The sequence below is a fragment of the Pelophylax lessonae genome (assembly GCF_965119305.1).
Source record: "Pelophylax lessonae genome assembly, chromosome: 3".
Classification (NCBI taxonomy): Eukaryota; Metazoa; Chordata; class Amphibia; order Anura; family Ranidae; genus Pelophylax; species Pelophylax lessonae.
The window spans coordinates 306,558,619-306,575,693 of record NC_138770.1 but is presented as its reverse complement, the minus strand read 5'-3'; the positions used below and the strand labels follow the sequence as shown (position 1 = coordinate 306,575,693).

At 41.9% G+C, this 17,075-nt stretch overlaps 1 protein-coding gene across 1 annotated transcript in view; it reads right to left on the bottom strand.

Moving 5' to 3' along the window:
* The window catches only part of LOC309550509 (uncharacterized protein), a gene marked incomplete at its 5' end in the record, with an annotated part of 187,921 nt that extends 171,391 nt beyond the window's left edge, over positions 1–16,530 (bottom strand). The window contains one exon of the mRNA XM_082250873.1: positions 16,456–16,530. Within this exon, the coding sequence (XP_082106999.1) occupies positions 16,456–16,530 (75 nt within the window). The remainder of the gene's footprint in view (positions 1–16,455) is intronic.
* Between the last annotated feature and the right edge of the window lie 545 nt (positions 16,531–17,075).

The following is a 17,075-nucleotide window of genomic DNA, read 5'->3' as shown; positions in this document are numbered from 1 at the left end:
ATGCCCATTACATCACTATTTGATTGGTGTAGCACCCTCCTAGGTAGGTGCTTGTGATAGAGTATAGTTTTTGGCTCTGTCTGCCTATCAGAGGAGCAGCAGGCAAATCTATATTGCTTTCTGCCTACCAGAGAGCAGGATATGTGAGTTAGGTCTGCTCAGTGTGCTCAGTGTGTGATTCATTGGGTCTAGATAGTGTTTCACATTGGTCCAATAGGGAGGAATGTTGGACAGTGGGAGGAAACCTAACCAGTGGGTGTACAGGCTTTGATATGGTCCCGGTGATTGGCAGAGACCAGCTGTCTTGGTGCATTATGGGATACTGTATAAAAGCCAAGAGCACATGTGCTGCAGAGTCTTTGGCTGGTGAGCAGAGTCCCGGAGGGAGGGTGGCGACTGCCTCCTCATCTGTAGTAATGGCACGTGGTTGCAGGTGGTCGCAGGTCGCAAAAGGAACGGAACTGAACCCAGAGGTCCAGGAGAACTGACTAGAGGGGGAGAAACACTGGAGACCCTTGAAAAACAGTATCGTGAGTATACAGGATCCTGTCAAGGATAGTCAGAGGACAAGTGTCAGTGTGTCAAGTGAAAGGGGATACTAGGAGAGTATCCTGAAAATAATTAGTTCATCAAGTCTTCTGGATAGAGACTTAGTCCAAATTCATCTAGTGTCAGGGTGAAATCAGAAGCCTGGCTGCATCATCAGATAGGAGTCCTCATATCTTGTGAATAGTTAATCTGGAGTATCCCACTATTCCCTTCTCCCATCCCTATTTAAAATAAAACACCAAAATCAACCACAAACCCCTGGACTGTTCATTGACTGAGCCATGAAGTAAAGTGTTAACTTGTGAATACCAGAGTTGCTAACGGTAACCCAGGGGTACCCAAAAGTGTGTTATTCAGCAGTCCTCAATGTCCTCAAGGGGGGCATTAGGAAACTGCAAAATATTTCATTTTTGGTTTTTAGTTTAAAGTTGTAGTAAAGTTCAGGATAAAAAAAAAACTCTTCCTGCAAAGTAAAGCCCCGATGTGCTGGTAGACATCGCATATTAGCACATTATGAAAGACTTACCTTGAAATGAAGCCCTTCAGCAGCAAGCTGTCACCGCTAACATGGCTTCCATCTTCACTTGGTCTTTTATCCGGTTTTTACAGGCTGCAGACACTTGAATGGCCGAGCTGCAAAGATGTCACTCCCACGCATGTGCGTGGAAGTCAGGGACGTGGCACGGAGCTGGAAAGGAACAGTATGGGTATGCCATTATTTCAGTGAATGGCTGAATCTTTTGATAATGCTTGGTGAAGCGAAACATCTCAGGATACATCATATTGGCCTAATTTGAACCTATTATGCTGTATTACTTGTGGATGTCTGTAAGTACGTCCTTTTTGAATTAAACATAATATAGCAGTTTTACACTATGTGCTTTCGTTGGGCTTGCTTACATGGTCATTAAACGTGGAGTTCATCTTTCCAAATCCACTTGTGCCTGTGAGATTTTCAATATTTCTCCTGTGAACAGCTGGTTTAAAGAAGAATCCATATACATCTTTCCTGCTATGCTCTGTTGACCTGTCTACTGTATAGTATTACGGGTCCACAATTTTTGGTAAGAGTGTTTAAGACTATACTTTATATGGTGATGGAACACCACTTTATCTAGTTGATCACCCCTTTATGGATCTTATCCTTTTACATGTGGAGGATATTCATATAATACCTGCTCAGCCTATATGGATATTTATATAATGGCTGCTTAGCCTATATGCTGTACAGTATCATAGGCCCACGCTATCTGGTAAGCGTATACTATATCAGGATTTTCCCTTTGGTGACGGGACCCATACGTTACTGGTGGATTTTAGCATCTTTTCAGGACAATTATCATTTTGGTTGTTTTTTATTTTGTTTTCTGGTAAATGCATATTTAATCTCTATACCTGGTGACGGGCTTGTTTGGTCACTTTATCTCTCCCTGGTCAGTGCACCTTTGTGAATGTTCCACATTCCACTATTCACAATTTTTGGGTGATAATGTGTGCACGTTTTATGTGATACTTCATCATAGGCAGTATCACACTATATATATATTTTCTTTTTATGTCACTCATAACAATCTGGTCTGGATGAGGAGTTCCTCTCTTCTGCCCCTGGTGGAGAATGTTGGGAAAAGGGGAATGGGTTTCAAGGACCCCCCTTTTCCTCATGGGATTACCGCAGCGGGAGGTTTCTAGGTTCCCCCTGCAGGTGAGGGCGTGGTTACATAAAGGTGGTACCTGATAGGTGGGAACTTTGGAGGCTACTAGAAGCTTCTGGAAGCCCACTGGGGTCTATAAATATTAGGTGCTGACTGAAAACTGGCGCCAGACGCCGCAGGAGAAGCTGCAGAGCTCAGACAAGAGTTATTTTCTGTGGCAGTCGGCGGTTTACCTCAGGATGAAGACTCTGCTCAGACATCTGATAGAAAGGGCTGAAGCTGAAGGTGGAGAGGCGTGGATTCGGCATTGTTTGAGCCTGCCTGCGCGGCATGAAGAGACTGGTGAGATAGCTGGAGTGAGCGGTATGTCACCTCAAGCGGTGGAAGGCTGTATTGAAGAAGCAGGCAGCGGTGCAGAGTCTGTGAGGGAAGATATTGAGGAGGTGACTAAGGAGCAGCAAGGTGGAGGGAGGAGTGGAGCTGGGCGAGGCAGAAGGACGGAGCGCAGAGGAAGAGGAATGAAGAAGCCATATAGCCCACGGCCAGTGTGAAGCAAAGCGGAAGAAAGGAGGGAGGAGTTGGAAGACAAGAAGAAAAGAGGCTGTGAGAAGAGTAAAGGGGCAGAGCAGAAGATATATAGGTCCCGCTGGGAGGCGGGGACAGAAGTAAACCTGCCTGAACACCAAAGGAGAAGAGAAGACCTAGATTATGCAAGGCGGGACGCTGTGGGTGTTAACACAGGTCCTGGCAGAAGAGGTGTGGCTTCAGTTAATGAGGCTGAAGTAATTGAAGACCAAGAAAGGCTAAATAGTGGTGAGTGTGGGCAGCTAGGTGTGTTGTCCTCATTGTCAGCAACTTTGTTGCAGCTTGTGAATAAATTGTCAGCAGCCCCCACAACTGATAGGAATGATGATTTTGCCTCAGTATGGGGGGTGAGAATAGGGCAACACATAGGAATGGTAATAAATTAAAGCTGCCAATGGAAGCACCAGCGAATTGGTGTGTGAGTAAAGAGGCGGGTAGAGACCCTTCACCAGAGATTGAAAAATCATATAAAGAGGTGATGCCTTGTATACTGTCGCCGCTTGGTTTTCATGTGCCCATGGGCACAAAGGAAAAGATCTGGCGGAGAGAGTATATAGAATTATTTTCCTTACTTCCTAGTCAAAAGGAATATTATTTAAAGGAAAAAAATGAAGAAGATAAAAAGAAGCCGGTACCTAGGTCCTTCAATAATTGGCTTCAAGCCTTTGTAACATTGTCCAGCATTCTATGTGAAAAGTTTCCTGAGCTTAGTACAGGTTTATTCCAGCACATAGAGATAATACTGGAAGCCTATAGAAATTTTGGAGGACTAGGTTGGTTTTTCTATGATGAGGTGTTCAGGCAAAAAATGGCAGTACATGCAAGTATGGCTTGGGGTAGTAAGGATGTTGGGCTCTGGCTGAACCTATTTGTTCCCCAGAGACCTAATTTGCCCCGCTTGAACAGTACAGTGGTGAGTAACCAGGACGGGGGCTACAAGAAAGGTATTTGCTTTGCATTTAATGACGTGCAATGCAGGTGGCCGAATTCTTGTAAATTTCGGCATGAGTGTGCTTTTTGCACTGGACCTCACCCAATAAGCAAATGCTTCAAAAAATTGTCTCAGCAATCTGGAAGGGATAGTTTTCAAAAAAGCCAAAACGCCAGTGAAATTGGAAAACATGGAGCCATGGCTGTGCAGTTATCCAGACCAAGTGACAGCACAGCTAATTAGACAAGGCTTTATGTCTGGTTTTAACTTGCCAGTTTTTGAAGGTTTAGGCTGTAGTTGGGTGCAGAATTTAAAATCGGTAAATGAATTTTCGGATATTGTTAGAAACAAATTAATTAAAGAGTTACAAGAAGGAAGAATAGCAGGTCCATTCAGTTTTCCTCCTTTTCCAAATTTTCGCTTGTCACCACTTGAAATCATACCTAAGAAGGAGTTAGGAAGTTATAGATTAATACATCATCTATCCTACCCAAAAAAATGTTCCCTGAATGATCAATTTAGTGAAGACCTGTGTTCTGTTACATATACTTCTTTTGAGGAAGCGATTAGTAAATTGCAAAAAATAGGTCAGGCGGCTTTGATGGCAAAGGCCGACATAAAATCAGCATTTAGATTGCTGCCAATTAATCCAGAGAGTTTTAACTCATTGGGTTTCCAATTTGAAGGTATGTACTTTTTTGACAAATGTTTACCAATGGGATGCTCTATTTCATGCGCATACTTTGAGAGTTTTTCGTCATTTGTGGAGTGGGTAGTGGCAAAGGAGGCAAGATCGAGTAATCTAGTGCATTATTTAGACGATTACCTATTTATAGGAAGTCCAGACTCTCAAGAGTGTGTAGTTTTGCTTGAAAAGTTCTTTGAAGTGTGCAGGAAATTTGGCATCCCATTGGCAGAAGATAAAACAGTATATCCTACCACCTGCATTGAATTCCTAGGGATAACAATAGATTCAGCAAATATGGAATATAGATTACCTCAAGAAAAAATTGAAAGCATTTGCAGTACAATTGCAAAGGTAATTGGGCTTAAAAAGGTTACTGTAAAGAACATGCAGCAGCTGTTGGGTTTTTTGGCATTTGCAACGAGGGTACTCCCAATGGGGCGTATTTTCTCTCGCAGGATGTACTTAGCGATTGCAGGTCTTACAAACCCATACGCGCATATTAGGGTTACAGCAGAATTGAAAGAGGACCTCTTAGTTTGGCAAAAATTTTTGAGAGAATTCAATGGAAGATCAGCGTGGCAGGATGAATTTATCATCAATCAGAATTTTAGTTTATATTCTGATGCTGCAGGATCTGTTGGTTTTGGTACAATATGGAGAACGCATTGGTGTGCAGCTAGATGGCCATTAGAATGGTTTAAGAACGGTTTAGTTAATAATATAGTTTTATTGGAACTATTTCCGATAATTGTTGCTGTAGAGCTGTGGGGTCCTTATTTTAGGAACAAAAGGATTCTATGCTCTACTGACAACCAGGGAGTGGTATATGCAGTGAATTGTCTAACATCCAAGTCCAAACCGGTGATTCGTCTGTTAAGATATTTGGTTTATAAATGTTTGTGCCTTAATTTGTGGGTGAAAGCAAAGTATGTAAGAGGAAAAAGTAATGTGATAGCTGATGCTTTATCGAGATTTCACATGAATCATTTCTTCCAGCTTTTCCAGAAGCAGACGCGGAAGGATCTACTTACCCCCCGCAACTATGGGATATAGTGTGATCGCGGATAACATTATAAAGTGGCTGGCTCCTTCGACCTGGTCGGGTTACAGGGCAGCGTGGTTATTATGTCTTTTTTTAATTCGATTGGCATAAGAAAGTTTGAAGTGTCCGAAAGTTTAGCTTTGTTATTTGTGAACAATTTAATGGAAAGGAGGTACTCCTGGTCCCATATTAATAGGGTTGTATCAGGAGTATCTTTTTTCTTGCAGCTGCACTCATTTCCTTCATTAGCGAAGTTTTTCTCTATAAGACAAGCGTTGAAAGGGTATAAAAATAATAACCTAGCAGTAGATAAAAGAAAGCCTATTACAGTTCAGATGCTAAGCGAGTTATGTGTAGGCTTGGACAAAATTTGTTATTCACTGTTTGAGGCTGATATGTTTAGGACAGCATTTTCAATTTGTTTTTCGCGGCCCTGAGGATATCAGAATTAGTTCCAAAAAATAGAAAAGGTAAGGATGGTTTAAGGATTAATAATGTTCGGGCTGCTTCGGAGGGCATTAAGTTATTCTTGCAGCGGTCAAAGACGGATCAAGAAGGTAAGGGTTGTTGGATTACTTTAGCAAGGTGTGGTAAAAGGTTGGTATGCCCAGTGAGTTTGCTAAACATATATTTACTTGATAGACCAAAGCAGGAAGGTTTTTTATTTATCCATCAGGAGGGTTCGCCCATGACTAGATTTCAATTCCAGTCAGTATTGAAAAAAGTGGTAAGATATTGTAAGTTAAATGATGTAGTAATATCGTCACATTCATTCCGAATAGGAGCGGCCACTGAGGCTGCAAGGTTAGGTTTAAAAACTGAGAAAATTAAGCAAATTGGAAGATGGAAGTCAAATGCATTTAAGTTGTATGTGAGACCTAACTATATTTTTTGAATTACCTAGGTATTCACCGGATAGTGTGGATAGTCGGACATTCATATATCTTTTGGGCGAAAAGAAGAGCAGCTACTAGAAGCTATACTGAATCCCTTGGTTTGGATACAAGTTTATATACCGTTTGTTGGCATGGAATTAGGGGTATGGTGTGGGCGGATCTTCTGACAGAATTAGGAATTATGGCAGGTATGTGTTCCCACCCCGATGTGTTGATAATACATTTGGGTGGAAATGACATAGGGCATATGAGAACGTTGGATCTGGTTTTTCAGATGAAACACTATGTCCGAACGATAAAAGCTATATACCCTAGTTTGGTGGTGTTTTTTTTCCGAAATCATTCCCAGGTTGCAGTGGACAAGTTTAAGTGTTGGCCGGTATGGGGATAAGATTCGTAAAAGAATCAATAGAATAATGGAGAAGTTCATGTCTTTGGGTTATGGGTTTTCCTTTCGCCATTTAGAATTAGAAGGCAACATTAAAGGGTTGTATAGGGGCGATGGGATTCATTTGTCTGAAATAGGGATGGATATATTCAATAACAATCTCCAGGTATGCATTGAGAAGGCCGCGGTTTGGGGGTAGACAGAGAAGGTGCTAGGTGCACGTCCTCTGTCTGTTTGGGGACAGTGTAAGAATATGGTGATATGGTTATTCAGCTCGAGCTTTAATAGCTGAGTTGAAATTTGGTTTGGAAGTTAAAAGTTATAAGTGATGTCGTTATTCATGTGAAGTTGAAGTTTAATAAAAGTGTAATATTTTGAAAACCAATTAATAAAGGCCGTGGCCAAAAGTTTTGCCAGTAAGAAGTCTAATTGTGTTATTTGCATGTCTGGAGATTGTTGGAGAATAAATAATGCTGCGTGTTATCCCATTATACATTCAGGAAACAGCACCAGATGACATCTTCTTCAAAGACACCTGAAATTAACCTTGAAGCCTAAGTGCTTGCCTTATGGTAGTGTAAGTCCACTTGCTCTGGTAAGCACATATATTTACTATTACAACGGAGAACAAGATTTCTACTTTTATTTGGACTTTAGATATTTATATTTTTGTCACTAGTGACCATTTTTTTCACCCATGGATTGAATTTATGGGACATTTCAATATATGGACCTTTACCCATTTTTGAATAGGGGAGTTTTCATATTTATTCACTTCAATATATAACCCTTTTAGTGTTATGCACTTGATATATGAACAGTTTTGGGTTCATTCTTCCTCTTATAGCGCTGCACTTTATATTTTTTATTTTAAGCTTATCTGTAGGTAAAAAGAAAAAAAAAATGTACTTCCACTTTAATTTAGGCAAACACACATGTGCAGTCTCTACAAAGGCATTAAAACAATGTGCAGTAAAACCTTGGATTGCGAGCATAATTTGTTCCGGTAACATGTTTGTAATCCAAAGCACCATTTATCAAAGCCTATTTCCGCATAGGAAATAATGGAAAGTCAGATGATTCATTCCACAACCATTTATTCATAAATCCTTCAGTTTATAGACCAAATAAAAAGATGATAGCAATGTGAAAGGTTGTGTAATCATAAAATGTCCATCCACAAATGGCAGCCTCCACAAGGGGATTAGAAACAAAATCCAGCAGGAAGAGAAGGGAGGCACCTCTAAGGCTAGCCATACATGTTCAATCCTCTTGTACAATTTTCCTTTAGATTTACATTAAACTATGTAGTGCAAGGGCTTGCCTAATTGGATACAATTGAGAGTTGTTTAGCTTTGATCTCATATCATATGGTTTTTGGTAAATCTAAAGGAAAATTGTACAAGGCAATTGAACATGTATGGCCAGCCTAAGTGTAGCAATAGGGTTACATTTAATGAAGGTTCAATATTTAGAAACTGACATGGTTAATGATTAAACAGGCACATCTAAGTATGCAGGCATCTGGGGTAAAGCTGTCCACAAAAGTAATCCTCTGCACCGCCGGCTCTCACCGCTGTCAGTCTGCAGTCGTGCCCGGGAAGACTACCCTGCAGTAGAGCGATCTGAAAGTGAGGCTTGAAGCACTTATAAAGTGCAGTGTGGAAAGGATTACATCGATGGAGGACGGTCTATTTGGACAGCTTTACCCCAGATGCCTGCATACTTAGATATGTCTGTTTTAATTATCAACCATGTGAGTTGCTAAATGTTGTACCTTTCATTAACCACTTAAGCCCCGGAAGATTTTACCCCCTTCCTGACCAGGGGGTATTTTACGATTCGGCACTGCGTGACTTTAACGGACAATTGCACGGTCGTGCGACGCTGTACCTAAACGAATTTGACGTCCTTTTTTTCCCACAAACAGAGCTTTCTTTTGGTGGTATTTGATCACCTGTATGATTTTTTGATCATGCGCTATAAACAAAAAAAGAGCGTCAATTTTGCAAAAATAACAATATTTTTCACATTTTTTATATGAAATTCCCCAAAAAAAAATGTAAAAATCTAAATTTTTTAACATTTTCGGCCAATTTGTTTTATGCTACATATGTTTGGTAAAAAAAATCGCAAAAAGCGTATTTTGATTGGTTTGCGCAAAAGTTATCGTGTTTACTAACAAAGGGAAAGATTTTTGTCATTTTTGTTGTTTAATGGCGGCGATCTGCGATTTTTTTTTGCGGGACTGCGACATTGGGGGCGGACAGATCGGACCCTTGACTGACATTTTTGACACTTTTGGGGTTACCAGTGACATTACTACAGTAATCAGTGCTATACATATGCACTGTTACTGCAAAATGACACTGGTAGTGAAGGGGTTAACTTTTTTTGAGAGGGAGGGGTGGTGTGTGTCCCTAGGGGCGTGATTCTAACTGTGATTGGCTGTGGCTTTTGCTGTAGGAACAGTGATCAATGGTCCTACATAGTAGAAACGTATGATCACTGTTTCTACACAGGGGAGAATGACAGGCGGCTTGTTTACACTAGCCGCCTGCCTTTCTCCCTCTCCACCGACGATCGCCGAGTGACCGGCGGACATCCGGTCTGCCAGTCACACGCGCGGGGGGGTCCGTGACCACGCGGGAGCGGGAGCGCGCCTCAGGCGGCGCGCGCTCGCTCCCCAGAGCCTCACAGGCTAGTGACGTACCGGTACGTCACTTTGCCTGTGAGGGGCTGACCGCCGCAGTATATGTACTTGCGGCGGTCGGCAAGTAGTTAAATGTAACCATATTGTTACACTTAGAGGCGCCTCTCTTCTCTTTTATACTCAATTGTGACATGACGCTACTTGTATATCAAGACATCCCTTGTTTATCAAGTCAATATTTGTAAAAAAAAATGTTGCTTGTCTTGCAAAACATTCTCAAACCAAGTTACTCTCTATCTACTCTCTATACTGTAATGTGAAAACCTACCTACGCACTCCATTTAATGTATATCCAGCAAGGCAGGCTCATTGCTAATAGAAGATTCAAAGGAGATTTTCTTATCAGGCTGTAGTATGTATGGTCAGTTTTGTAGGTATTCTCTCAATCATTTTATTATACTCACTTTTGGGCATAGTGCTAATAACAGGCAGTGAAATATAGACAGAGCAGAGGGAAGACATTAAAGTGTATAAAAGTGGATCTAACTGGAACAAAAATGTAAAAGGTGTCAAAAAAGGTACAAGGTCTCTCTATCTGGCCCTGCACATATATACACATATACAAACCACAACTGAATTGGAAGGCCTGAGCCAGAAAGGAAGTATCATTTTTGGATTTAGATAGAGAAATCTTATCTTTGCCACCTTTGATATGCCATGTTATCAGTATTACTAGAAATGTTAACATAGCTGAAGATCTGCTGATTAAAACTGTACAGACTAAAGTCTGGGCCAAATGCCAGACTGTGACAATCCATGTGCAATGCAAAAACAAATCACACCAGTGCAATGTGGGAAACCCTGCGATTCAGTGCTGGTCCCGCATCGCACCTGAATCGCACACCGGTTCACACTGACATCTGCGAACCACTGGGGGTGTCAATGTAAAGTTATCAACAACCCCAGATTGGTTCGCAGATCGCTGGGCAAACTGTCAAATGGTGCAGAAATTGGATCGCATAGGTGTGAACACCAATGCGATCAAATTCCAGTGCAGACCAAAAAAAGGGTCCTGCACCATTTTGGTGTGCATGCAATGCTATTTCAGCCATACAGTTTGCATGGCTGAATTTGCATCACACAGACATCGAATGTTGGTGCAAATCCCATGCGATGTCTGTAATCGCACAAGTGTGAACCCAGCCTAAACTTTGACCTAAATAAGAGTCCTTGCACACAGAAATGTTACAGCAGTGTGGCAGGTGTCGTTATTGATGATGGATTTACATTGAGGAACACTATTTTTTTTTCTTTTTATTAAAAGATTTGTCAAAAACAGTTTTCTGTGGTTTTTACTTTTTTACACTTTTTGGGTGAATGAGTAGGAGTACAATGTACCTGATACCTATTCACATGGGTGAGGCGGGATCTGTGGACCCCAATGTTAAAGGGGGCTTCCAGATTCCGAGAAGCCCCCCACCCGCAGACCCCCCACAATCACAGCCTAGGGTTGTCAGAAAGAGGCCCTTGTCACCATCAACATGGGGACCCCAAAGCACCCTCCCCATGTTGAGGGCAAGCGGCCTGGTATGGTTCAGGAGAGGTTCTTGCTCGCTCCCCCCCTCCCCCCCCATCCTGGCCTGCCAGGTTGCATGCTCGGATAAGGGTCTGGTATGGATTTTGAGGGGGACCCCATGCTGTTTTTTTTTTAATTTTGGTGTGGAGTTCCCCTTAAAATCTGTACCAGACCCAAAGGGCCTGGTATAGATTTTGAGGGAGACCCCACACCGTTTTTTTTTCTGTCATAGGGTTCCCCTTAACCACTTAAATACAGGGCACTTTCACCCCCCCCCCCCCCCGCCCCGACCAATTTTCAGCTTTCAGTGTTCATTGGCATCTATGGGAAATATTGGTCAGCTTGACATGGCACTGCTCCCCGTCTTTAACAACAAGAGCATAGCATTTCATATGTAAAGAAATATGATGTTTCCTTTCCCATATTTGCTTGTCATATTTAATACAAATCAATGCCTAGGAATATAATAATCATATAAACATTAATGTGAGAGAGCTACTTAACCCTCCCATAGTAAATTTTCTTCTTTAGCAAGTACCTCTGGAAGGACCTGGAACAGATTTTCCCCAGGTAATCTCACTCTAAGTCCCGGTTCACATATATGTGATACGGGAACCCTGCGAATCCACTGCGGGTTCCCACATCGCATTCAAATCACAGACAGTTCACACTGCCATATGCGAATAGCTGGGGGTGTTAATACAAAGTTAAAGACACCCCCAGATCAGTTCGCATATCGCAGTGCGAACTGTCAGTTCGGACATGAATCGGATCGCATAGGTGTGAACCGCTATGCGATCCGATTCTGCTGCGGACCCGAAAACGGGTCCAAAGCGAGTTGTGTCCGAATGCAATGCAGATTTACCCATACAATCTGTATGGCTGAGTTTGCATCGCACAGACATCACATGTGATTTTCAGAGCAGTGCGCTCCGAATCACATGCAATGTCTGTCATCACACTAACGTGAACTGGGACTAAGGCTGGCCATACACGGTTCAAATCTCGGCCGATTTAGCAGATACCAGTAAATTCAAACCATGTATGGGCAGGCTGAATGTCCCAAGTTGATCGATTGATCAACTTGGGTACAAGCAGCTTGCTGGATTTTACTTAAAATGATCCCTGCCTAGATAAAACAATGGCTCGACAGGAGGTATTTCAGCATAAACACTGTCTGCTGAGAACACAGTTGATGGGGGAATTGAGTGAATTACTTTCCTGCTACCCGCGGTGGCAGGAAAGAGATTCGCACAGTGGATGGCCAGCCTAAGATGTGATTTGTTGTCTTTGTTTTATTTCCACAAATAAACAGATAAACTGTACCTTACTGTTTAATATGTTGGTTTAGGTAAAAACGAAAATCTCATTCGCTGTATGCAGAGGTAAGTAAATCAGTTAAAAAATCAGGGGAACCTAGCTAATTCAGAAAGTCACAATTTTACATATATTTTTTTTTTTTTTAATCTGATCTGAATATGGCATCATTTTGCCAAATTTGTATATGGGTTTTTATTATTTGATTGTAGGTTACAGAAGTCTTATGTAAGCAGATTGTTATGTGTGTGTGTGTATATATATATATATATATATATATATAAATATATAAACACACACACACACTATATTGTCAAAAGTATTAGGACACCTGCCTTTACACGCACATGAACTTTAATGGCATCCCAGTTAGTCTGTAGGGTTCAATATTGAGTTGGCCCACCCTTTGCAGCTATAAGAGCTTCAACTCTTCTGGGAAGGCTGTCCACAAGGTTTAGGAGTCTGTCTATGGGAATGTTTACAAAAGCGCATTTGTGGAGTCAGGCACACATGTTGGACAAGAAGGCCTGGCTCGCAGTCTCCACTCTAATTCATCCCAAAGGTGTTATGTCGGGTTGAGGTCAGGACTCTGTGCAGGCCAGTCAAGTTCCTCCACCCCAAACTTGCTCATCCATGTCTTTATGGACCTTGCTTTGTGCAGTGGTCCAAATCATTTGCTGGATGAGGGATTATGGTGTGGGGTCATTTTTCAGGGGTTGGGCTTGGCCCCTTAGTTCCAGGAAATGGGAACTCTTAAGGTGTCAGCATACCAAGACATTTTGGACAAGTTCATGTTCCCAACTTTGTGGGAACAGTTTGGGATGGCCCCTTCCTGTTCCAACATGGCTGCCCACCAGTGCACAAAGCAAGGTCCATAAAGACATGGATGGGGGTGGGGGGGGGACTTGACTGGCCTGCACAGAGTCCTGACCTCAACCCAATAGAACACCTTTGGGATGAATTAGAGTGGAGACTGTGAGCCAGGCCTTCTCGTCCAACATCACTGTTTGACCTCACAAATGTGCTTCTGGAAGAATGATCATACATTCCCATAGACACACTCCTAAACCTTGTGGACAGCCTTCTCAGAAGAGTTGTAGATGATTGAACCTTATGGACTAAAACTGGGATGCTATTGAAGTCCATGTCCGTGTAAAGACAGGTGTCCCAAATATTTTTGACGATATATTGTGTGTGTGTGTATATATATATATATATATATATATATATATATATACAGATAGTGGGAAAAGAGACACATACAGAAACAGAAAAAAAAAAAGACAAAGAGAAAGAGAGAGAGGGGGAGAACTGTATAGTTTTTCTGGAGTTTCCCATTTCCAATAAAGGCATTTTTGTCATATGTGTGTTCTAAATATAGGGACTGCAGTGAAGCAGATACAATCTATTATCTTTATGACATCATTCAGCCCGCGTCTCCTAACTTGTTAGGTGACAATAACCCTTCTGTATTCAACCTGGAAGAGATTTTTTGTTGTTTTAGCATCAGATTAGCCATCACTGCAATGCATTCCGGAGTGTCTTAGTGATGTATTTACCAGAATTCATGAGCAAGTTCATTACACACAATGGAATGTGGCATGAAGGATCTAGGTGGGGTAGAAGACCACAATGCCAACTGGAAAATCCTGCTTTTCTTTCTTTGCATTGTTTGGTGTTCTGATCTGTTATCAGTTCAGAGAGTCTTGTGTAAACAATGTTGACATCCTAGACATAGAAAAGGTGGGTTAAGGGTTATTGTTGAATCCTGAATTATTTTATTAACTGCAGGTGAAGATGCCCATTTTGTTGATATTCACATTAGTTCTTTATTTTGATAAATCTCACCATACAAAATGTTCTATTTCCCAAAAACAAATTAGACAAGATAAAAATAAATTAATACAGGTTTTGTGGTTCTCTCTTTTATTTTTTGTATTGTTTTCTAAAGTGAAACGGAACAATTTATTTGTGCTAAATAAAAAAAAAAAAAATAAAAAATGAACCCACAAAATAATTCTGTATACATTGTATCAGCTTACAGTATTCTGCTAATTAAGCATTCATTGGTATGAAGCTGTGATATTTTTTCTGTAACCTGCCTTGCCTTTGTTGAACAATACAAAGCCTTTGGCTGCACAGCCAGTACATAGCTAACTCACATTGGTATCTCCGGGTTCGATTTAAAGTTGCATTTTAAAATACTCCGCAGATTTAAAAAAAAAAAGGTTCCATATATATTTTACATAGCTTGTAAAGTCTATTTTTTTTTTTTTTGCCTTTAAAGTGCAATAAATTGAGAAACTTAACTAAGGATTTTCTCCTCGCTTTTTGCAAATTTTGCATATTAAAAAAAAAAAAAAAAAAAGTATTCATAGTAGGCACAAGCAATGGGAAAATTTTTCTTAGGGTGACCATAGACAGGCAGATATCTTCCTGGAAAAGGCTGTTTGCTATAACACTCTAGACATGGTACACTCCTCTTTACAGAGCGATCAGCACCCACTCACAGGGAAATTATCCCGTACAATGAAGGTGATACTGAAAACATCCATCTGCCCAATGATTACACTATTTTCCTTTAGCACAGCAGAAAGAACTAAATAATCCTAAGTGGTACTCAGATCAGAAGTACTGCTTGAGATTATAAAGCTATCTCTCTAACCAGACAATTCTGTGCAAAAGTAAAAACTAAAAGGAAAACGAAAACCACTTCTTTGTCTGAGCTTGTTTCACTTTAAACCCAATAATTTAGGCTTTATATAATGTATCTTACCAGTCCTGAGAGGTGTTGACTGCATTTCCTTTCTGTTTCCAGACTAACTATATTTTCTGCAAGCACATGTAGCAGGTTTTCCAGGCCTTTGGCCTGATATGGGTCTGCCATTCTTACCGGTCACCTTTCCAGCCCATGTGAGCTGCGGCCCTGGGTGTGAAGACTAAGACATGAACAACTCCGGCATCTTCGTTTTGTTGTTTTATTGTAGATAAAGGGGATGGGAGAAGGGAATGAGTGGGATACTCCTTTAGGCTTCAACAATATACACTTGGGAATTTGTTCCTGAAAAATGCCCGTTGGCGCTTCCTTGACGACTGCCGGCGCCAGCCAACGCTCACTAACTCTGTGAACACTCTGTAACTCGATAGTTAGTGCTGAATCCTCGACTTTAAGGTTCAGAAGATCCAGGACTGTGAAATTGTAGAACCACTGACACTGTTATACTGCAACAAGTCATTTAATACTCTCCTCCCGCCTTGCTCTGGCTTGAGGTAGTATGATGAAGAATTCTTTAAAGCTGTGAATTCCAACTAGCACACCCTGTACAATTCAGGGCCCATATGCAGGTGCCCCATTTAACCTTGAACTCTTCAGGGTTCACTGACTATGTACCCCCCCTCTGTAACTTCAGGGTCCTCAACCTAGGTACCCCCTTTCAGCTAGCTGGCACTGGATCCCAGAACCTCTTCCAGAGTGGTCCCCTCTAACTCTGGCAGACCCCCAGGGGCAATCCGCAGTACTCACAACCTGTGTAGGCTTTCCTGGGACTGGACCCCTCTCGCTCTCCGCAGGTTCTCGGCACACCGAATCCCCTCAGCTCAACTCAGCACTCTCTGTATTCTAAGGCGACACCACAAGATATCCGCTTCCTCAGGCAGGAGGAGAGACAGCTGTACTCTCCCTCCTGGCACTCTGCTCCCGCCAAAGACACCCGGTCACGCACTTCCCCCAAATTTATACCCACTCCCAGAATCCTTTGCAGCATAATCTGCCTTCTGGGGTAGTTACAAGCTTGGAAGTGTCCCCTGATTGGGCTTCCCACACTGCCCTATGAGAAGCCTCTCATAGGAGCCAGTGGGGATACTTCTCCCCTCAGCAGGCACATCTGGAAGCCCTGACACTCTAACTAAATAAATCACAGTCTGCTGTTAGGCAGACAAGGCCCACTATACCTTTACCTAGCACCTACCTGTAGGGTGCTACACACAGAAAATACTTGTTGATCCTGTTCTTGTAACTTCCTGTTAACCGAACTGAAATTACAAACAATGTTACCTATACCCTCCTGAAAGCTAAAAAATCTCACTAACCCCCACACATTGGGGGTTAAAACAATTATAAAGGCTATTTTGTTTTTTTTTTTTTGTTTGTTTGTTTTTAACAACCATGTTGTACTTACCTGTATTTCCATTGCACAGAGTGGACCCCAAACATCTTTTTCTCTTGGCTCTTCCTTTGCTGTGTCTGCCACCATAGCAAACAGCTTGCTATGGAGGCAGATGTGCGGGCTCACTTCTGAGCCGGGCTGTGTGCATCCATAGAGACACACAGTGCGACTCAACCTGCACCCCCCCTTCTTCTTTGCTCAGAGGATTTAATTAACAGCAGCAGGAGCTACTGTCAGGAGCAGGAGCTACTGTGTTGACTAAGGAATGGGGACATGTCAGCTCATGATACGCAAATCCCAGAAGTTCTTGCACCTCTTACAGATCTCATGGCGGTGTTCTGGTATCTTCCCAGTGGCAGTTCTAGCAGCTTATTCTTTAGTGGCAGCAGCAGGCTCCTGGCAGCTTCAGCGTTTCCAGTGGTCCTTGCAGCAGTGGCTTCTCTCCTCTCTGGTTCAGCAGTCCTGCTCCCATGGTTCAGCCCTCTCCACCTTCAGCTAAGAACCAGCTTCCTTGTGACATGTTTGGACATTTCATGTGCTTGTGAGTGCAATACAAATTTTTTTAATGTATTCTCAAAAAAACTAAACATTTATACTATATTGCTGCTTGGCACCCCTCTCTCTCTTTTTTT